Raw genomic sequence first — 24,169 nt, forward strand, 5'->3', positions numbered from 1 at the left:
GCAAGAAATCTGCGTTCAAAGAACTCCGGCTTATTAGTGATTCCCAGAGCCCAAAAAAAGTCTGCGGGCTATAGAGCGTTTTCTATTCGGGCTCCAGTACTATGGAATGCCCTCCCGGTAACAATTAGAGATGCTACCTCAGTAGAAGCATTTAAGTCCCATCTTAAAACTCATTTGTATACTCTAGCCTTTAAATAGCCCCCCTGTTAGACCAGTTGATCTGCCGTTTCTTTTCTTTTCTCCTCTGCTCCCCTTTTCCTTGAGGGGGGGGGGGGCACAGGTCCGGTGGCCATGGATGAAGTGCTGGCTGTCCAGAGTCGGGACCCGGGGTGGACCGCTCGCCTGTGCATCGGCAGGGAACATCTCTGCGCTGCTGACCCGTCTCCGCTCGGGATGGTGTCCTGCTGGCCCCACTATGGACTGGACTCTTACTATTATGTTGGATCCACTATGGACTGGACTCTCACAATATTATGTCAGACCCACTCGACATCCATTGCTTTCGGTCTCCCCTAGAGGGGGGGGGTTACCCACATATGCGGTCCTCTCCAAGGTTTCTCATAGTCATTCACATCGACGTCCCACTGGGGTGAGTTTTTCCTTGCCCGTATGTGGGCTTTGTACCGAGGATGTCGTTGTGGCTTGTGCAGCCCTTTGAGACACTTGTGATTTAGGGCTATATAAATAAAGATTGATTGATTGATTGATTGATCTACGCTCCGTAATATCATCAAAAGGTTCAGAGAATCTGGAGAAATCACTGCACGTAAGCAATGATATTACGGACCTTCGATACCTCAGGCGGTACTGCATCAAAAAGCGACATCAGTGTGTAAAGGATATCACCACATGGGCTCAGGAACACTTCAGAAAACCACTGTCAGTAACTACAGTTGGTCGCTACATCTGTAAGTGCAAGTTAAAACTCTACTATGCAAAGCCAAAGCCATTTATCAACAACACCCAGAAACGCCGCCAACTTCGCTGGGCCCAAGCTCATCTACGATGGACAAAGTGTAAAAGTGTTCTGTGGTCTGACGAGTCCACATTTCAAATTGTTTTTGGAAACTGTGGACGTCGTGTCCTCCGGACCAAAGAGGAAAAGAACCATCCGGACTGTTATAAGCAAAAAGTGTAAAAGCCAGCATGTGTGATGGTATGGGGGTGTATTAGTGGCCAAGACATGGGTAACTTACACATATGTGAAGGCACCATTAATGCTGAAAGGTACATACAGGTTTTGGAGCAACATATGTTGCCATCCAAGCAACGTTACCATGGACGCCCCTGCTTATTTCAGCAAGACAATGCCAAGCCACGTGTTACAACAGCGTGGCTTCATAGTAAAAGAGTGCAGGTACTAGACTGGCCTGCCTGTAGTCCAGACCTGTCTCCCATTGAAAATGTGTGGTGCAATATGAAGGCTAACATAGCAGAAGGGAGACTGTTGAACAACTTAAGCTGTACATCAAGCAAGAAAGGGAAAGAATTCCACTTCAAAAATGTGTCTCCTCAGTTCCCAAAGGTTTACCGAGTGTTGTTAAAAGGAAAGGCCATGTAACACAGTGGTAAAAATGCCCCTGTGACAACTTTTTTGCAATGTGTTGCTGCCATTAAATTCTAAGTTAATGATTATTTGCAAACAAAAAAAAAAAAATTAGTTTCAAAGTGTGAACATGAAATATCTTGTCTTTGCAGTCTATTCAATTGAATATAAGTTGAAAAGGATTTGTTGAATTCTCTTTTTATTTACCTTTTACACAACGTGACAACTTCACTGCTCTTGGCTTTTGTACTTTAATAATAATGTTGCAAGGCGTTTCTTTTATGTGTGAAACTCACATTTCGTCTTTTAGAAATGTATCAACATCACGGAGAAGTCATTTCAGCACCACAGACAGCAACGTTGCTGCTTCGGGAAGGGATCCTCACCAGGTGCCATACTGCGCCTGACCAGGACCAGGACCTGAGGTCGGAGATCAGACTGGACCCGAGTCGTCCAGGGGGTTGGCGACGACAGACTTGTGAATGAGCATGAAGAGCGGCAGGTAGGCCAGGAAGTCCAGCAGGTCCAGAGGGGGAAGGTTCTGGAGCTTCTGTCTGATGGCAACCTCCTCCTCCTCCAGGTGGATCCCGCCGGCCTTCAGCTCCAGGAGAAACTGCTCGGCGCTGATGACGCCCCGCAGAGATCCCACCTCGCCTCGCCGCCCCTCCAGGAGGAACAGGAAGAGTTGCTGCCAAGGTGGAAATCCAAAAACAAATTTCACAATAAAACAAATCATATAAAATACATGAGATGACAACATGCAGTGTTTTGCTCCAAATGTGTCATAAAAGTTTCTTTATAGAAACCACATCTTTTACTCACAGATTAAATACACAATACATATAAATCACAGGTGTCAAACTCAAGGCTGGCCCGCAACAACATTTTATCTGGCCCGCAAACACCTGGAAATGATATGTGCCAATAAAGTACTTCCTATTTTCCATTTAAATGTATATAGAAGTGATGAAAGTTAACTGGGCTAAACACAATGGCTTAGTTTAGCGTCCTCATTTGGTCATTTGTGGCAAATTAGAGTGTGAAATGCCTGTCTTTTGTCATGTCTGTTGATCATGTTTTTGTTTGGCTATGTTCTGTTTGGGTTTTGGACTCTTTTTAGTTCCTGTTTGTGCACTCTTGTTTGTTTTGTTTCCATGACAACTTATTAGTTTCACCTGTTTCACATTTGGACTCACGCACCTGTCACTAATCAAGACACTATTATTTAAGCTTGTAGTTTCCAGGCAGGCGCCCTGGCGACATTACCTCTACTTTTCATGCTACCCTTGTTATTCCTATGATCACGCGATCCATGCCATAGTTCCATGCCAAGTGAGTTTTGTCTATTTTTATGTCACAGTAAGTGTTTTCGTTTCATGTCCATTGATCATGTTTTTGTTTGGCTATGTTCTGTGTGGGTTTTGGACTCTTTTTAGTTCCTGTTTGTGCACTCTTGTTCGTTTTGTTTCCATGACAACTTATTAGTTTCACCTGTTTCACATTTGGACTCACGCACCTGTCACTAATCAAGACACTATTATTTAAGCTTGTAGTTTCCAGGCAGCCGCCCTGGCGACATTACCTCTACTACTCATGCTACCCTTGTTATTCCTATGATCACGCGATCCATGCCATAGTTCCATGCCAAGTGAGTTTTGTCTATTTTTATGTCACAGTAAGTGTTTTCGTTTCATGTCCACAGCTTTTGCCCAAGTGCTAGTTTTTGCTTTCATTAGCCAAGTTTGCACCTCCGCCTTGTGCGCGCTTTTGTTTACACCTTTTTGTTAGTGTTAAAATAAAGATGTCCTTACCTTCACGCCATGTCCGCTCCAATTTCCTTGCAACTCGGGAAAACAAACCCCGCAAAAGTCCAAGTTATGACATCTTTTACCAGATTGAGTCAATTGTCATTTTAAACGACAAACTTTTGCTTCTCACTTTACCGTCCAAATATGTTTGTTATTGAGACGCTTGGAAAGTCTTTGTAATATTTTGGCGGCTCCATTTAAATGTATATTGGAGTTATGAAAGTTAACTGGGCTAAACACAATGGCTTCGTTTAGCGTCCTCATTGGTCATTTGTGGCAAATTAAAGTGTGAAATGCCTGTCTTTCGTCATGTCTGTTGATCATGTTTTTGTTTGGCTATGTTCTGTTTGGGTTTTGGACTCTTTTTAGTTCCTGTCTGTGCACTCTTGTTCGTTTTGTTTCCATGACAACTTATTAGTTTCACCTGTTTCACATTTGGACTCACGCACCTGTCACTAATCAAGACACTATTATTTAAACTTGTAGTTTCCAGGCAGGCGCCCTGGCGACATTACCTCTACTACTCATGCTATCCTTGTTATTCCTATGATCACGCGATCCATGCCATAGTTCCATGCCAAGTGAGTTTTGTCTATTTTTATGTCACAGTAAGTGTTTTCGTTTCATGTCCATAGCTTTTGCCCAAGTGCTAGTTTTTGCTTTCATTAGCCAAGTTTGCACCTCCGCCTTGTGCGCGCTTTTGTTTACACCTTTTTGTTAGTGTTAAAATAAAGATGTCCTTACCTTCACGCCATGTCCGCTCCAATTTCCTTGCAACTCGGGAAAACAAACCCCGCCAAAGTCCATGTCATGACATCTTTTACCAGATTGAGTCAATTGTCATTTTAAACGACAAACTTTTGCTTCTCACTTTACCGTCCAAATATGTTTGTTATTGTGACGCTTGGAAAGTCTTTGTAATATTTTGGCGGCTCCATTTAAATGTATATTGGAGTTATGAAAGTTAACTGGGCTAAACACAATGGCTTAGTTTAGCGTCCTCATTTGGTCATTTGTGGCAAATTAGAGTGTGAAATGCTTGTCCTTTTGTCATGTCTGTTGATCATGTTTTTGTTTGGCTATGTTCTGTTTGGGGATTTGGACTCTTTTTAGTTCCTGTTTGTGCACTCTTGTTCGTTTTGTTTCCATGACAACTTATTCGTTTCAACTGTTTCACATTTGGACTCACGCACCTGTCACTAATCAAGACACTATTTTTTAAGCTTGTAGTTTCCAGGCAGGCGCCCTGGCGACATTACCTCTACTACTCATGCTACCCTTGTTATTCCTATGATCATGCGATCCATGCCATAGTTCCATGCCAAGTGAGTTTTGTCTATTTTTATGTCACAGTAAGTGTTTTCGTTTCATGTCCATTGATCATGTTTTTGTTTGGCTATGTTCTGTTTGGGTTTTGGACTCTTTTTAGTTCCTGTTTGTGCACTCTTGTTTGTTTTGTTTCCATGACAACTTATTAGTTTCACCTGTTTCACATTTGGACTCACGCACCTGTCACTAATCAAGACACTATCATTTAAGCTTGTACTTACCAGGCAGGCGCCCTGGCGACATTACCTCTACTACTCATGCTACCCTTGTTATTCCTATGATCACGCGATCCATGCCATAGTTCCATGCCAAGTGAGTTTTGTCTATTTTTATGTCACAGTAAGTGTTTTCGTTTCATGTCCATAGCTTTTGCCCAAGTGCTAGTTTTTGCTTTCATTAGCCAAGTTTGTACCTCCGCCTTGTGCGTGCTTTTGTTTACACCTTTTTGTTAGTGTTAAAATAAAGATGTACTTACCTTCACGCCATGTCCGCTCCAATTTCCTTGCAACCCGGGAAAACAAACCCCGCCAAAGTCCACGTCATGACATCTTTTACCAGATTGAGTCAATTGTCATTTTAAACGACAAACTTTTGCTTCTCACTTTACCGTCCAAATATGTTTGTTATTGTGACGCTTGGAAAGTCTTTCTAATATTTTGGCGTCTCCATTTAAATGTATATTGGAGTTATGAAAGTTAACTGGGCTAAACACAATGGCTTAGTTTAGCGTCCTTATTTGGTCATTTGTGGCAAATTAGAGTGTGAAATGCCTGTCTTTCGTCATGTCTGTTGATCATGTTTTTGTTTGGCTATGTTCTGTTTGGGTTTTGGACTCTTTTTAGTTCCTGTTTGTGCACTCTTGTTTGTTTTGTTTCCATGACAACTTATTGGTTTCACCTGTTTCACATTTGGACTCACGCACCTGTCACTAATCAAGACACTATTATTTAAGCTTGTAGTTTCCAGGCAGGCGCCCTGGCGACATTACCTCTACTACTCATGCTACCATTGTTATTCCTATGATCACGCGATCCATGCCATAGTTCCATACCAAGTGAGTTTTGTCTATTTTTATGTCACAGTAAGTGTTTTCGTTTCATGTCCATAGCTTTTGCCCAAGTGCTAGTTTTTGCTTTCATTAGCCAAGTTTGTACCTCCGCCTTGTGCGCGCTTTTGTTTACACCTTTTTGTTAGTGTTAAAATAAAGATGTACTTACCTTCACGCCATGTCCGCTCCAATTTCCTTGCAACTCGGGAAAACAAACCCCGCCAAAGTCCACGTCATGACATCTTTTACCAGATTGAGTCAATTGTCATTTTAAACAACAAACTTTTACTTCTCACTTGACCTTTTATGTCCAGTTACCTTTCAAGAACATTTCCATGCCTACGAAGTGACCAGGACAAAGCAAAACCTGGTGGTGTTCCATCTTGACAACCTCCATAATCCCAGGCCTTTTGACATTTTATGGAGAGAATAATGCAACTTTGTTTGCGGTCCCATCTTGCTTTCTCTCTCATAGCACTGTTCATTTCAGCACTTATGGCAAATTAATAAATGCTGTTGCTTTAATTGTGTATGCATGTCAATCTGATACGTTACTAATTTAGCAATATTGAGCATAAACATATACAGTACAGGCCAAAAGTTTGGACACACCTTCTCATTCAATGCGTTTTCTTCATTTTCATGACTATTTACATTGTAGATTGTCACTGAAGGTTACTTGCATTATTATTATATATTATGATGACATTCTATTATAAACACTATAGTTTTTTATAAATTCTTTCTGTGTGTGCACTTTAGTGCAGTTTTACATTTACAAACGCCGTTTCCATATGAGTTGGGAAATTGTGTTAGATGTAAATATAAACGGAATACAATGATTTGCAAATCATTTTCAACCCATATTCAATTGAATGCACTACAAAGACAACATATTTGATGTTCAAACTCATAAACTTTATTTTTTTGCAAATAATAATTAACTTAGAAATTCATGGCTGCAACACGTGCCAAAGTAGTTGTGAAAGGGCATGTTCACCACTGTGTTACATCACCTTTTCTTTTAACAACACTCAATAAACGATTGGGAACTGAGGAAACTAATTGTTGAAGCTTTGAAAGTGGAATTCTTTCCCATTCTTGTTTTATGTAGAGCTTCATTCGTTCAACAGTCCGGGGTCATAATGCGCCACACATTTTCGATGGGAGACAGGTCTGGACTGCAGGCAGGCCAGGAAAGACCCGCACTCTTTTTTTACGAAGCCACGCTGTTGTAACACGTGCTGAATGTGGCTTGGCATTGTCTTGCTGAAATAAGCAGGGGTGTCCATGAAAAAGACGGTGCTTAGATGGCAGCATATGTTGTTCCAAAACCTGTATGTACCTTTCAGCATTAATGGTGCCTTCACAGATGTGTAAGTTACCCATGTCTTGGGTACTAATACACCCCCATACCATCACACATGCTGGCTTTTCAACTTTGCGTCGATAACAGTCTGGATGGTTCGCTTCCCCTTTGGTCCGGATGACACAATGTCGAATATTTCCAAAAACAATTTGAAATGTGGACTCGTCAGACAGCAGAACACTTTTCCACTTTGCATGAGTCCATCTTAGATTTGGGAAGCTGTTTTTATACCCAATCATGGCACCCACCTGTTCCCAATTAGCCTGCACACCTGTGGGATGTTCCAAATAAATGTTTGATGAGCATTCCTCAACTTTATCAGTATTTATTGCCACCTTTCCCAACTTCTTTGTCACGTGTTGCTGCCATCAAATTCTAAAGTTAATCATTATTTGGAAAAAAAAAATGTTTATCAGTTTGAACATCAAATATGTTGTCTTTGTAGCATATTCAACTGAATATGGGTTGAAAATGATTTGCAAATCATTGTATTCCGTTTATATTTACATGTAACACAATTTCCCAACTCATATGGAAACGGGGTTTGTACAACGGTGTTAATTTGTTTTATCTTGTGATTGTGTAGTAATGTTTAGGTTGTGTTGATGTGTGATTGTGTGTGCACTATAGTGCAGTTTTACATTTACAACGGTGTTTTTTTGTTTTATCTTGTGATTGTGTCATTTTGTTATTGTGTAGTAATGTTCAGATTGTGTTCTATGATGGTGTGTGCAGTGTGACATGACATCAGGCTGTTGTTGTGTGAGTGCACGGGTTCGCACACTTCATGTAGGCTCGATAATAATTGAGAAGTGGGTCTAGGTTCTAATCCCTCTTGGCAATTAGCCAATTAGCCTGCAAAGCTGCTATCTCTGACACTACAAAGCCTCTCTCTCTCTCTCTCTCTCTACCTGCCTCACCGAGTGAAAGAGGACGGCGAGCGGGCCCGTCAGGCGGGCCAGCTGTGTCCGACAGAGTCTGACTGATTAGCAGTTGTGTTGGCTCCAGCCCAGCTTTAATGAGATTAAGTCAGCGCTAATCTATGAAAAGGAAAAAAGCTGCCATCTTACTTCTTTCTCTCCGGGGAATGTTTGTGTGCGCCTTCGCATCAACGGGTGTTTACTACGTCACGACTACACCCGTCAGGGAGTAATGCTGAGTCATGGTGTAGAGCAGACCTGGGCATTATGCGGCCCGCGGGCCACATCCGGCCCTTTGTGCGTCCCTGTCCGAGCCCGCGTGAGGCCAAGCATAAACTACAAAATAAATTTAAAAAAGTATCTATGTCGAGTGTGCAATACAACGGTGATGCTTTTATTTTGAAAAGCGTTATTTGTATTACTTCCGTGTGGACGTATGCTCGTGCGGGATTGTGAGTGAATGTGAACAGCGGCAATCACAAATTACAAAACAAATTGAAAAAAACATTTATGTTGTGCGTGCAATACAACTGTGCTGCTTTTATTTTGAAAAGTGTTATTTATGGGCGTATGTCCGTGTGTAACCTGTGAGTGAAGGTGCACAGCGACAAGTGATGCCCGGTTACCTCCGAGACGCTAAAAAGAGAAAAGTTGATGACGAATGGCGTGTTTCCAACAAGACATGGACTGCCAAGTATTTCTTTACAGAAATTAAAGGTAAAGCCGTGTGCTTAATTTGTGGTACACAGGTTGCTGTGTTTAAAGAATATCATTTGAATCGCCACTACACGATGAAGCACGAGGAAAAATACCGCAATCTGTCTGATGAGGCTGATGCTTTGATGGTAAAACTGCAAACCCAACAAGGACTTTTTGCCAAATTTCACACCCCCAGAGATGCAGCCGTCAGGACAAGTTTCGTCATTTCTCACAAAATCCCCAGAAAAAGTAAGGCGTTTTCTGACGGAGAGTTTATTAAGGAGTGCTTATTGGACTTTGTTGCACTGATATTTCCCGGCGAAGAGGGGCACATTTGAGAACGTGTCACTCTCCCGACGCACTGTAACGAGGCGGGTTGAGACCATCGCTGGAAACTTGTGTCAAGACTTGGACCATGGCTTTGTTTTGTTCTCCCGTGGTGCAAATGAACATTTGGACCAGACATGGCGTGAAGGTGAATACATTTGAATTCTAACTCAAAAAAATACAAAAAGGTATAAACAAAAGGCGCTCACAGCGGAGTGTGCAAAAATACTAAGGACATGAAGAAAAGTCGCTAACTGTGGCATGAAGAGAAACAACTTACTTGGACATGGCATGAAGTGCGCAGAGGTAAACAAAGTGTGAAGCAGAGAGTCAGGGGTATGATGTCGCCAGGGAGACTTCCTGGCAACAATGGGTTTAAATAATAGTGACATGATTAAAGACAGGTGCGTGAGTCGTGAGGGCGGGTGAAAACTAATGGGTTGCTATGGTGACAAACAAGAGTGCACAATGAGTCCAAACGTGGAACAGGTGAAACTAATGGGTAACCATGGAAACAAGACAAGGGAGTGAAAAGCCAGAAACTAAAGAGTCCAATAACTAAACTAAACAAAACATGATTACACAGACATGACAACTTGGAGCCGACATTGACAGTTTTTCGCTGGCTTTGGATGAGAGCTGCGATGTACGTGACACCGCCCAGCTGCTCATCTTCTTACGTGGGATAACCGCAGACTTTCAAATCACGGAGTAGCTGGCAGCCATGCAGTCAATTAAAGAGACAACCACAGGTAATGACTTGTTCACAGAGGTAAATGCGTGTTTGGACATGTTAGGACTGAAATGGGACAAGCTGGCAGGTGTGACAACAGATGGTTGTCCAAAGCTGACGGGGAAAAATTTTGGACTTTTAAAGAGGATGAAGTGACAAAAATGGACATTTTTGCATTGTATTATACATCAGGAAGTGTTGTGTAAGACAGTGTTAAAAATAAAACCATCAAAAGCAATCTGCTTTTGTATAAAGTTAAGTAAGGTTAAATGAAATTATTATTATTATTATTATTATTATTTATCTTACGGTATATCAAAAATAATATCAGCAAAATTTAATTGAAATATGGTCGGTGTGGCCCTCCAGCAGTGCTCGGGTTGCTTATGCGGCCCCCGGTAAAAAAATAATTGCCCACCCCTGGTGTAGAGAAAGGAAATACTGCTGAGTCAAGGTTCAGAGGAGGAAATAAATGCTGAGTCGTGGTGTAGAGGAAGGAAATACTGCTAAGTCATGGTGTAGAGCAGGGGTGTCAAACTCAAATACAGAGTGGGCCAAAATGTAAAACTGAACAAAGCCGCGGGCCAAGGTTGAACAAATTAACCTTTTAATAGGGACCCAAACAAGTTTTGCATTGAATATTGAACAAGCAAGGCTTATATAACTTTATAGTGACATGCAAAATCGAGTTTCAGATAATAATAATAATAATTAAAAAATATCAATGGCATATCAAATACAATTTAAATAAAAATTGAATGTCTCTTTTCTATTTGCAGCCTTCTGAGGTAAATATCAACATGAACTTTTTCCACAGGCTAATACATTTGAAAATAAAATAATGAATAAACCAACCATTCAGGACTTTAAACTGCTCAGTTTGCAACACACTGATCTAATCTGATGTGCCCAAGCCAGATACCTTGGATGCTAGTTCATTAATGTCGGGGCTCAGGCTTTGAGCTGAGGCAACCCTCATTATCGAACGAAGGTGTTCATCAGTCATTATATCTCGTGTTCCACAGTCTTGGGGGCGTGCCTTACAGGCACTGCTTTTAACGTCCTCTACGAGCTGTCGTCACGTCCGCTTTTCATCCCTTCTAACAACGTGCCCGCCCAGTCACAAGATATGAGCGGCTTCTGTACGCACACTAGAGATGCGCAGATAGGCAATTATTTCATCCGCAACCGCATCACAAAAGTCGTCAACCATCCGCATCCACCCGAACTAACTTTTAATCAAACCCGCACCCGCCCGCACCCGCCCGCACCCGCCCGTTGTTATATATCTAATATAGACGATGCAAGGCATTAGTGAGGTTATAAAGCTTTTGCCTGTTAAAGAAAGGAGACTAGCTGATCCAATGTAGCACAGACATTCAATGCGTGCCACGCTGTCACGGCCCAGACGCACACCAGTGCGCAATCATCTGGGAGCCGCGCTGAGCGCACCTCCAAGCGCGTGGAGGTGTGATGTCCCTCGCACCCGCGGCGGCTCCACCCGGGCTCGCGCCCGAGGCTTCAGCGCGCACCGCGGCGGCCATCCTACTCGTCGCGGCCTAGCCCTCGCGGCTCTCGCTGCCGGCGACGGCCGGGTATGGGCCCGACGTTCCAGCGCCATCCATTTTCAGGGCTAGTTGATTCGGCAGGTGGGTTGTTACACACTCCTTAGCAGGTTCCGACTTCCATGGCCACCGTCCTGCTGTCTATATCAACCAACACCTTTTCTGGGGTCTGATGAGCGTCGGCATCGGGCGCCTTAACCCGGCGTTCGGTTCATCCCGCAGCGCCAGTTCTGCTTACCAAAAGTGGCCCACTCGGCTCACCAGGGTGAGCCCCACCCCTTTCGTGAGCGCACTGCGCGCGGAGTGACCCCTGTTACACGCCCCCGGCAACGGGGGTGGCGGGCAGGTAAGCTGCGCGGGCGGAGCGCGCGGAGTGACCCCTGTTACGAGCCCCCGGCCACGGGGGTGGCGGGCAGGTAAGCTGCTTACCTGCTGCGGGTGACGCCGGCCGCGGCAAAGGCGGACGAGGCGGGGTGTCGGTGCGGTGGGCGCGGTGGTGACCCTGGACGTGCGTCGGGCCCTTCTCGCGGATCACCTCAGCTACGGCTCCCGGTGGGGCCCTCTCGGGGGAAGGGGCCTCGGTCCCGGACCCCGGCGAGGGGTACCCTCTCCGCTCCGTAAAAGTGTCCTTCTCTTTTTTTTTTCTTCTTCTGTTGTGGCATATGCTGCAGGTGCCTGCTCGTTTTTCATATGTGGGTAACAACATTTAACTATGTATATATATTTCCGAATTGGTTTAACTGCCACCCGCTTGAATCTATTTAAAATCTAATTTTTTTTAATTTCAACCGCCCGACCCGACCCGCGGATAAAATAAAACATTTTTTTATTTCAACCGCCCGACCCGCGGATAATCCGCGGACTCCGCGGTTGTGTCCGCAAACCGCGCATCTCTAACGCACACTCATGTGAATGCAAATATCAAATCCGTGCTGCAGACGCTGCTGGGCCACAACATTAGGTACACCTGCAGACTGCGGCACGTATTTCATATTTCATTCATTCACAACTCCTCCAACACGAACATTATTCTTTTTGCACTTTTGGCTCCTTATTAAATAACTTTTTCAAATAGATTCAATCTTGCACGTGGAAATTTTAAGTGTGGGCTTTAGTTGATATAACACTCCCGTCAGGGGGTGCCTTCTCCGCCGGGGGTGCATTATCCGGCACAACACCTGGAACCTGACGCCCGGACTATAAGTCACTACTTTTTCCTACACTTTGAAGCCTTTGGCTTATAAGACGGTGCAGTTAATTTATGGATTTTTCTTGGCTAACAGCCATGATAAAAATAGGGGTGGGGAAAACAAGCAAATACACCTACAAGGTGTTTTATTGTTTGTGCTATGGCGCCATCTTTTGGACACGTTTGCAGTGTCCTTCCATTTAGTGCTTTCAAACCGGAAGTAGAGTGACATACTGTCTTCTATCCATCCATAGTGTTTCTACTCGTATGTAAGTTTTACAATATAACTACCGTATTTTTCGGAGTATAAGTCGCACCTGCCGAAAATGCATAATAAAGAAGGAAAAAAACATGTATAAATCGCACTGGAGCCCGGCCAAACTATGAAAAAAACTGCGACTTATAGTCCAAAAAATACCAGTAAGCCATTAACTAAGAGTCTTCCCTAACCCTGACCCTAACCCTTACCCTAACCCTATGTCAGTGGTTCTTAACCTTGGTGTGTGTGGTAGGGGGGGGTTTGGAGGTAGCGGGGGTGTATATTGTAGCATCCCGGAAGAGTTAGCGTTGCATGGGATTCTGGGTATTTGTTCTGTTGTGTTTATGTTGTGTTACTGTGCGGATGTTCTCCCAAAATGTGTTTGTCATTTTTGTTTGGTGTGGATTCACAGTGTGGCGTATATTTGTAACAGTGTTAAAGGTTTTTATACTGGCACCCTCAGTGTAACCTGTATCGCTGAAGATCAAGTATGCGTTGCATTCACTTCTGTGTGCGTGCCAAAGCCGCACATGTTATGTAACTGAGCCAGCACTTGTTGGACTGGATGAAAAGGGGACGTTACAATCCTGAAATTTGGGAGTCTCGGGCCAGAGTTTGACACCTATGGTGTAGAGGAAGGAAATACTGCTGAGTCATGGTGTAGTGGTGCTATTTGACTGTCGTTACCTTGACTTTGAAGAGTCGTACTTCCAGCGAGCGAAGGTCCATGTTGGTGACCAGCGACCTCATGAAGTCGCTGCAGAGGAAGAAAAGAGCGTTTGAGGTGAGGATGGTGTGAGGTCATGTGACGTCGGCGGGTGTTTTAGGCGGGCGAGGTCATGTGATGTTGGCGGGTGTTTTTGGGGCGGTCATGTGATGCTAAAGTGTTGTGAGTCCATTGTGGTTGCTCACCAACCAAACAATGCGCCACAATAACGGCTACAACTGCTCTGCCTTTTGGGGGCGAGGGCGGGAGGGGGTGTCACTGCGGGTGAGCGGGGGTTCGTGTGGAGGATGGGGGACAGGGGAGCGGGCGCCCCCGGGGGCACACTCGGGTGCCACTCGCTGCAGCAAAACGTCAGCCTGGCGGGACAATCGGAACGTGTGGCACAGCGACGGCCGCCCCGCCGCTAACGAGTGCCCGGCGTTAACGAGCCCCTCCTGTTTGAGCAAAGAATGGCCATAGACTGCACGCTACGCCTGAGTGCTTCCTGGGCTCTGATTGGATCTTGTGAGTGCGGGCGTGATGGGGGCTTGGATGGGGGGGTTGATGAGGACGAGGCAGGACAGGACAGCTAATGATCATTAATTGCACTTGGTTTGCGGTAAAAGAGTCCAAATGCTGATAATGGCGTGATGATGGCCGACGTAAACCAGGGAATGGGGCTGGCCTTACCCATTCTCACTCCCCTGGCCCCCTGCTGGGCAGACACAGCAGACTCCATGCTGGCGTAAAAGCATGGCAACATTTTGGCGGTCTCCGGGAAACATCTTGTGACCTACTTCCGTCCAAATATGTTTGTTATTGTGACGCTTGCACTGCAAAAAACTGAAATCTAAGGACAAACCCCGTTTCCATATGAGTTGGGAAATTGTGTTAGATGTAAATATAAACGGAATACAATGATTTGCAAATCATTTTCAACCCATATTCAGTTGAATATGCTACAAAGACAACATATTTGATGTTCAAACTGATAAACATTTTTTTTTTTTTGCAAATAATCATTCACTTTAGAATTTGATGCCAGCAACACGTGACAAAGAAGTTGGGAAAGGTGGCAATAAATACTGATAAAGTTGAGGATTGCTCATCAAACACTTATTTGGAACATCCCACAGGTGTGCAGGCTAATTTGGGAACAAGTGGGTGCCATGATTGGGTATAAAAACAGCTTCCCAAAAAATGCTCAGTCTTTCACAAGAAAGGATGGGGCGAGGTACACCCCTTTGTCCACAACTGCGTGAGCAAATAGTCAAACAGTTTAAGAACAACGTTTCTCAAAGTGCAATTGCAAGAAATTTAGGGATTTCAACATCTACGGTCCATAATATCATCAAAAGGTTCAGAGAATCTGGAGAAATCACTCCACGTAAGCGGCATGGCCGGAAACCAACATTGAATGACCGTGACCTTCCATCCCTCAGACGGCACTGTATCAAAAACCGACATCAATCTCTAAAGGATATCACCACATGGGCCCAGGAACACTTCAGAAAACCACTGTCACTAAATACAGTTGGTCACTACATCTGTAAGTGCAAGTTAAAGCTCTACTATGTAAAGCGAAAGCCATTTATCAACAACATCCAGAAACGCCGCCGGCTTCTCTGGGCCTGAGATCATCTAAGATGGACTCATGCAAAGTGGAAAAGTGTTCTGTGGTCTGACGAGTCCACATTTCAAATTTTTTTGGGAAATATTCGAAATCGTGTCATCCGGACCAAAGGGGAAGCGAACCATCCAGACTGTTATCGACGCAAAGTGTAAAAGGCAGCATCTGTGATGGTATGGGGGTGCATTAGTGCCCAAGGCATGGGTAACTTACACATCTGTGAAGGTTTTGGAACAACATATGCTGCCATCTAAGCGCCGTCTTTTTCATGGACGCCCCTGCTTATTTCAGCAAGACAATGCCAAGCCACATTCAGCACGTGTTACAACAGCGTGGCTTCGTAAAAAAAAGAGTGCAGGTACTTTCCTTGGCCCGCCTGCAGTCCAGACCTGTCTCCCATCGAAAATGTGTGGCGCATTATGAAGCGTAAAATGCGACAGCGGAGACCCCGGACTGTTGAACGACTGAAGTTCTACATAAAACAAGAATGGGAAAGAATTCCACTTTCAAAGCTTCAACAATTAGTTTCAGTCAGGATGATAGGCAAAATTCCCCAAAAAGTGCAGTTCCTCTTTAAGTGTCTCTGCTGACATTTGGACAGGTTTCCCCTGCAGGTAGAATGGATGCAAAGTGGAGAGGCCGCCTCATCCTCCAAGGTTTGCGCTGAAATAAAGGCTGCCTGTGCAACTACAGTTGCAGATCGCGTCTGAAGCAGGATTAGAGTCCGCTGGATTAGCAGGCCGTGCAGGTAAGAGGATCAGTGCAGTTGAGATTGGGATGAGACTGCAGAAAGATGCTATTGTTCTCTCCTCCTCGCTATCAACCTCGCAAATCTCCTCCCTCCTCGTCCGAAAGCGAGCGGAGGTGTCATATGGACCTTCATGATGGCCGCCAAAGTGGCCGCGTCTGAGGCCTCCCCTCGCCGGCGGCACACAATGGCCTCCCCGTAAATCACAGGACCCGTGACCCTGGTTCTGTTCTTGCTGAGAGGGAGCTCTCAGTGCGGGGTGAGGGCTCCAGGAGCAGGCCTTGACCCTTTAGGGACCTCCAGAGATGGCTTGGCTCCCGTCACAAGGAAGCCAGAAACCCCCCCAGGGCAGGAAGACGGCGCTGTGTGTGGGAATGTGTGGCATATGGGGAGGAGTGGGGGGGGACGACGACACAAGGCCAGAGGACCACTTTTGCTCTGTGCTGGGTTCACCCTTTTGTGGACGTTTACGTCAACACACGCCACAAGTACACTGCAAAAACTGAAATCTAAGTAAGATGAAATATCTCAAATAAGGGTGATATTTGCTTATTTTCTGTCTGATAAGATAATTCTTCTCACTAAGCAGATTTTTTGTTAGAGTGTTTTACTTGTTTTAAGTGTTTTGGTCCTAAATGATGTCAGTAAGATATTACAGCTTGTTGCTGAGATTTGATGACCTATATTGAGTAAAACATGCTTGAAACTAGAATATCAAGTGTTGCGAAGCTGTGTCATCAACACTCACAAGTATAAAACTACTTTTTTAAAGTAATCATTTCTTATTTCAAGCGTGAAATAAAAAAATCGTGACTTTGACACAATTGTGTCTCATAATTAAAACAGATGAATGGACTTTGCTGTTTTATTTTCAATGAAACAATAGAAAATACGTACTCATATAGTAGTACAGTTGGCACAGTACAGTAAAGTGACAGTTAATATTCAAACATTTAACATGTGACATTTCTAACTATTTTGAACAGAAATAGTTCATGCGCATTCAGATGTATTCTTCAAAATTACAATAAAACATTTTTTTGGCTGGGGACCGCGCTGTATATATACAGTATGTATACATACATATATATATATATATATATATATACATATATATATATATATATATATATATATATATATATATATATATATATATATATATATGTGTATACAGTATGTATACATACATACATATATATATATATATATATGTGTATACAGTATGTATACATACATACATATATATATATATATATATATATATATATATATATATATATATATATATATATATATATATATATACATATATATATATATATACATATATGTGTATACATACTGTATATATACAGCCCGGCCCCCGACCAAATTATTGTAATTTTGAGGAATTTATCTGAATGTGGATGAACTATTTCTGTTCAAAATAGTTAGAAATGTTAAATGTTTAAATATTAACTGTCACTTTACTGTACTGTGCCAACTGTACTACTATATGAGTACCTATTTTCTATTGTTTCATTGAAAATAAAACAGCAAAGTCCATTTGGCTGTCATCTGTTTTAATTATGAGACACAATTGTGTCAAAGTCATGATTTTTTGATTTCACGCTTGAAATAAGAAATGATTACTTTAAAAAAGTAGTTTTATACTTGTGAGTGTTGATGACACAGCTTTGCAACACTTGATATTCTAGTTTCAAGCATGTTTTACTCAATATAGGTCATCAAATCTCAGCAACAAGCTGTAATATCTTACTGAGATCATTTAGGACCAAAACACTTAAAACAAGTGAAACACTCTAACATAAAATCTGCTTAGTGAGAAGAATTATCTTATCAGACAGAAAATAAGCAAATATCACCCTTATTTGAGATATTTCATCTTACTTAGATTTCAGTTTTTGCAGTGTACAAGATCCGTACCAAACATCCCGTGTTATTCACTAGCATTATCTTGTAGCAAGAGATCGACATAACTTTGCTCCTCTTGTGAGATGACGTACTACTCTATATTTATTACATTTGACCTATTAAATCAGATGTTTCAAAGTGGTTTTCACTGAGGGCCACATGGCAGTTATGTTTGGCCCCGGAGGGCCGCTTCCAACAGTGAATACTATTATTACACCATTTTTTAAAATGCATTTTATTAGTAGATTTTTTTAAAACTAAAATGTTAAAAAAAATATGGTAAGTTGCAATAATTTCACCTGAAAATGTAGTGTATATTACTGTAAATGGAAAAACAGTACTCCTGTTTTTATGGTAAAAAAAAAAGGCAAATTTGCATTTGCATTTTTACTGTAAATAAAAAAACAACTGCAATTTTGCAGTAACATTTTGGCACGTGAGCTGTCAGTTTACTTGTTTTTTGTTAGTTTTTTTAATTTTTTACCACAAATCAACAAGTTTAGATTTTTCAGTGTATTACTGTAAATGCCAAAACGGCACCACAGTTTATTACAGTCAAAAAAGTACTGTTTTTTTTTTCATTTAGAGGAAAACGCTGTAAAAAAATCAGTAAATTTCCCAATTTGACCATGAAATCTATTGCTACTTTTACATTGCACAATTTGATGGAAAACTTGCTTTGAAATCATTATTATTAGTATTTATTTCTATCTAAAAATGGATTGAATATATATATATATATATATATATATATATATATATATATATATATATATATATATATATATATATATATATATATATATATATATATATATATATATATATATATATATATAATATAAACAACATTTAAGTTATTATAATTTGCGATTACATGGAGTACTTTTTCTTCTTCTCCCAAAATAGAAAGAAAGAATACATTTAGTAAGTAAAGTTACAGTACTTTATTGATACATATTATTTCCAGGCTTTCCAGGGCTAAATGAAATGAATTGGCGGGCCACATCTGGCCCCCGGGCCTTGAGTTTGACACCTGTGGCGTAGGAAATGTCACAGTGAACTCTGAAAGATCCGCCCAAAAACATTGTGTTACTCGCGAGCATTAGCTTATAGCTTTAGATCGACATAACTCTGTTGTCCAACTAAGTAAGAAAGTGGGTGTAAATGTAAGTGGTGAGGATATAAAGCAGATTGCTTTCATTAAATTAAAACAAATAAATCAACAAAAACATGAAAGAGTGTTGTGGAGGGAGATGTTGTCAGCGCTGCCTGCAGGAGCAAAGGTCACCGCCTCTGTCCATGGTGCTGAGGACAGAGCACCATCAGACGGGGGGCGTGGCAGTGCTGACGGCGAGACACAGCTGGCAGGTGATTAGATGTCACAGGTGGTACGTGTTAATCTAATCATCTGTTGTCTTTAACAGTAAGCGGCCGGGAGCAGGAAGAGAGAGAGGATACGGACGTGACTGAAAGGTCGCGTTCTGCTGGAGAAAACTTTTGTTAAAAACCTGTGTTGATTAAAACCTTGTTAAAACCTGCACGCTGGGCTCCTGTGCCGTGTCTGACAGTGGAGCTGCTAGGAAGCGACTTCCACAAGTGTGTAGCCAACTTGGCGGAGCAATTCTAGCATATTATTTACAGGCTTTCAAGGGCCAAATAAAATGAAGTGGCGGGCCACATCTGGCCCCCAGGCCTTGGCTTTGACACGTTTGTATTAAATCATCTCAATTATGTTTTGATTATTATTTTTTGTTTAGAAAAACAATAAGCAAAAAGCCTCGATTGAAATAATGATTGTGTCTTCTAACAAGAGTTGAAAGTGCGATGACTTGGAAAGAGTATTCTTCATGATTTTTTAGCATGAAGGTAAGCAAACGTCTTATTGACGGTGGTGACGCTCACTTACTCCATGGCGGCGATCTTCTGCGCCAGGCTGGCGATCACAGCAAAGAGTCTGAGGTCCACCAGACCGTCCGTCACCCTGAAGTCCACCAGGGCCAGGATCTGACACACAAGTCCGATCCGACATTTAAAAAATAATAATTGTCATCACGTTTGTGGAAGGTAGCGAACCCTGTAGACGTAGACCTCCTCCTGGTCCGACAGCAGCTCGGCAGGGACGATGCTTTTCAGGGCGTCCACAACTTGGATGCAGGAGATGTAACCGTCCTCATCAGTGTCCTCCTGACAAGACCACAGTCCCGGTCATTCAAAGTCAGGGTGGACTGGATTATATCAACTTGCATCTAAAATCTCTGATACAAACGCCGATACAAGCAGTTTTTTCAGCGCGTTGACTTGTGCAAAGCTGGACAGGCAGTTCACATCTAAATGTCCTCCAATAAGCACACAAGGTTTGTTTTCTTGTATTCTAGAGAAGTCATGTACAAAAAGTAAAGATAGGCTAAGCTATTAGGAGCTAGCAGCTACACAACAGCTAAGCATTTAAGTCCCATCTTAAAACTCATTTGTATGCTCAAGCCTTTAAATAGACCCGCTTTTAGACCAGTTGATCTGCCGTTTCTTTTCTGCTCTGCCCCCCTCTCCTTCGTGGAGATTAGGTGACCACAGATGAAGCGCTAGCAGTCCAAAGTCAGGACTCAGGGTGGACCACTCATCTGTGCATCTGTTGGAGACGTCTCTGCACTGCGGACCTGTCTCCACTCAAGATGATCTCCTGCTGGCCCGATTATGGACTGGACTCTCACTATTATGTTAGATCCACTATGGACTGGACTCTCACTATTATGTTAGATCCACTATGGACTGGACTCTCACTATTATGTTAGATCCACTATGGACTGGACTCTCGCTATTATGTTGGATCCACTATGGACTGGACTCTCACACTATTATGTTAGATCCACTATGGACTGGACTCTCACTATTATGTTAGATCCACTATGGACTGGACTCTCACTATTATGTTAGATCCACTATGGACTGGACTCTCACTATTATGTTAGATCCACTATGGACTGGACTCTCACTATTATGTTAGATCCACTATGGACTGGACTCTCACTATTATGTTAGATCCACTATGGACTGGACTCTCACACTATTATGTTGGATCCACTATGGACTGGACTCTCACTATTATGTTGGATCCACTATGGACTGGACTTTCACTATTATGTTAGATCCACTATGGACTGGACTCTCACACTATTATATTAGATCCATTATGGACTGGACTCTCACAATATTATGTTAGATCCACTATGGACTGGACTCTCACACTATTATGTTAGATCCACTATGGACTGGACTCTCACTATTATGTTAGATATACTATGGACTGGACTCTCACTATTATGTTAGATCCACTATGGACTGGACTCTCACTATTATGTTGGATCCACTATGGACTGGACTTTCACTATTATGTTAGATCCACTATGGACTGGACTCTCACACTATTATGTTAGATCCACTATGGACTGGACTCTCACACTATTATATTAGATCTATTATGGACTGGACTCTCACAATATTATGTTAGATCCACGATGGACTGGACTCTCACTATTATGTTAGATATACTATGGACTGGACTCTCACTATTATGTTAGATCCACTATGGACTGGACTCTCACTATTATGTTGGATCCACTATGGACTGGACTTTCACTATTATGTTAGATCCACTATGGACTGGACTCTCACACTATTATATTAGATCTATTATGGACTGGACTCTCACAATATTATGTTAGATCCACGATGGACTGGACTCTCACTATTATGTTAGATCCACCATGGACTGGACTCTCACACTATTATGTTAGATCCACTATGGACTGGACTCTCACACTATTATGTTAGATCCACTATGGACTGGACTCTCACAATATCCCACATCTGTGGTCCCCTCCAAGGTTTCTCATTGTCATCCCATTGGGTTGAGTTTTTCTTGCCCTGATGTGGGATCTGAGCCGAGGATGTCGTTGTGGCTTGTGCAGCCCTTTGAGACACTCTCGATTCATAAGTAAACATTGATTGATTGATTGATAAGCATACCATAGCAAAAAGCTAGATAAGCTAATACGTGTCCTTAATTGAACAATACCGCAATCTAAAACACCACATTTGTCAATAGAAACAAGTAATTATAGTTGCACAATACAAAACCCAAATGCAGTGAAGTTGTCAAGTTGTGTAAATGGTAAATAAAAACAGAATACAATGATTTGCAAATCCTTTTCAACTTATATTCATTTGAATAGACTGCAGGCGGTACTGCATCGAAAAGTGACATCGGTGTGTAAAGGGTATCACCACATGGGCTCAGGAACACTTCAGAAAACCACTGTCAGTAACTACAGTTGGTCGCTACATCTGTAAGTGCAAGTTAAAACTCTACTATGCAAAGCGGAAGCCATTTATCAACAACACCCAGAAACGCCGCCGGCTTCGCTGGGCCGGAGCTCATCTAAGATGGACTGATGCAAAGTGGAAAAGTGTTCTGTGGTCTGACGAGTCCACATTTCAAAATGTTTTTGGAAACTGTGGACGTCGTGTCCTCCGGACCAAAGAGGAAAAGAGCCATCCGAACTGTTCTAGGTGCAAAGTGTAAAAGGCAGCATGTGTGATGGTATGGGGGTGTATTAGTGCCCAAGACATGGGTAACTTACACATCTGTGAAGGCACCATTAATGCTGAAAGGTACATACAGGTTTTGGAGCAACATATGTTGCCATCCAAGCAACGTTATCATGGACGCCCCTGCTTATTTCAATAAGACAATGCCAAGCCACGTGTTACAACAGCGTGGCTTCATAGTAAAAGAGTGCGGGTACTAGACTGGCCTGCCTGTAGTCCAGACCTGTCTCCCATTGAAAATGTGTGGTGCATTATGAAGGCTAAAATATGAGAAGGGAGACTGTTGAACAACTTAAGCTGTACATCAAGCAAGAATGGGAAAGAATTCCACTTCAAAAATGTGTCTCCTCAGTTCCCAAACGTTTACTGAGTGTTGTTAAAAGGAAAGGCTATGTAACACAGTGGTAAGAATGCCCCTGTGACAACTTTTTTGCCAAAAAAAAAAGAAGTTTCTCAGTGTGAACATGAAATATCTTGTCTTTGCAGTCTATTCAATTGAATATAAGTTGAAAAGGATTTGTTGTATTCTCTTTTTATTTACTATTTACACAACGTTACAACTTCACTGCTTTTGGCTTTTATAGTATGATTCATCCTGATATCGTATCGTATCAACATCGGTATTGGTCGATACCAAAGGCTCCAATGTGGGTATTGTATCGGAAGTGAAACAGTTATTCAAAGTGTGTCCCAATTCTTACCGCCTGAAAAGCTTTCTTGTAGTCCTCCAGCTTCTCCGCACTGAAGATGCAGAACTTTGCCAAAAAGTCGACTGCGAGCACAAAAAGACGACAAAGAAATCAAAGTTATTTGGGTTGACTATCAGCTCCTGGAGTCCATCACGGGTCAGACGGGACAAAGCGCTTCACAGGACCGCCGGGTCCAGTTGGCCTGGGGGGGGGGGTGAATATGGCACTTCTTTCTGTGAAAGCAGATTAATAGATGTTGGAGGCCAGGGGGGCAAAGACTCTTGATTACCTTCCTCAAAAGAACATCATAAATATGCTAATCTAACTTTTCATTATCTTCCACTATTGAGGCCCAACTAGTGAATACAAATGTGCACCACAAACAATATTGCGAGTGTCGGAGTGAATATTCCAGCGGCTTTAAACGAGGGGGGGCGCTTGTAAGCCGCTGCCACTTCAATTTAGCGGACGCCAATGACGATGCTGAATAATTCATGCGGTCATTGGTGGCGGGAAGAAAGGCGGTAGAGTTGATATCACTTAAACCTCTGGACCCGCCGGGTTTGTTTAGGCTCGGCTGACCATATTATGAAACGCCAAAAAAGGGACACATATGCGTGCCAAGGTGAACATTTGCCAATGATACTCCAACTTGTTTTATAAATAATATATTTATTTAAATAAAGCATTTTTTCTCCTCTGTTGACAGCAGTGTTGGCGCTAGGAATTTTGAAAATGGGGTCCCAGGGACCCCATCAAGTCATAAAAATGGGGTCCCACAGTAAATTTTTGGGGACCCACATTTTTGTAAGTGTTTTGAAAACAAAAGATAAACGTATGCTTTGTCCTGTTATATCTCACATTCTATATTGTGTTTTGGAAAAAGGTTGTCATAAACGTTACTTCATTCATTAAAAAATAAAAATAAAACAATAAAACAAAAGTGTATGTCATGACTTGGTCCTGGGTGTTTGCTTTTCCGGAATGCAACGGAAAGTTGGCTCGGGCGAGACGGGAATGTAAATACATGATTTATTTAATATATCAAAATAAAGTACAAACGAAAAGCGCGCACAGTG

At 42.4% G+C, this 24,169-nt stretch overlaps 1 protein-coding gene across 2 annotated transcripts in view; it reads right to left on the reverse strand.

Moving 5' to 3' along the window:
• Positions 1–1,765: 1,765 nt before the first annotated feature.
• LOC133621567 (uncharacterized) overlaps positions 1,766–24,169 on the reverse strand; it is a 181,756-nt gene continuing 159,352 nt past the window's right edge. For both annotated transcript variants that reach the window (XM_061983675.1, XM_061983674.1), the window contains exons 11-15: positions 23,103–23,173; positions 19,870–19,980; positions 19,703–19,800; positions 13,480–13,549; positions 1,766–2,234 (exon numbers count right to left, since the gene is read on the reverse strand). In XM_061983675.1, the coding sequence (XP_061839659.1) occupies positions 1,980–2,234; positions 13,480–13,549; positions 19,703–19,800; positions 19,870–19,980; positions 23,103–23,173 (605 nt within the window). In that variant the 3' untranslated portion in view covers positions 1,766–1,979. The remainder of the gene's footprint in view (positions 2,235–13,479; positions 13,550–19,702; positions 19,801–19,869; positions 19,981–23,102; positions 23,174–24,169) is intronic.

Source organism: Nerophis lumbriciformis, linkage group LG25 (assembly GCF_033978685.3).
Source record: "Nerophis lumbriciformis linkage group LG25, RoL_Nlum_v2.1, whole genome shotgun sequence".
Classification (NCBI taxonomy): Eukaryota; Metazoa; Chordata; class Actinopteri; order Syngnathiformes; family Syngnathidae; genus Nerophis; species Nerophis lumbriciformis.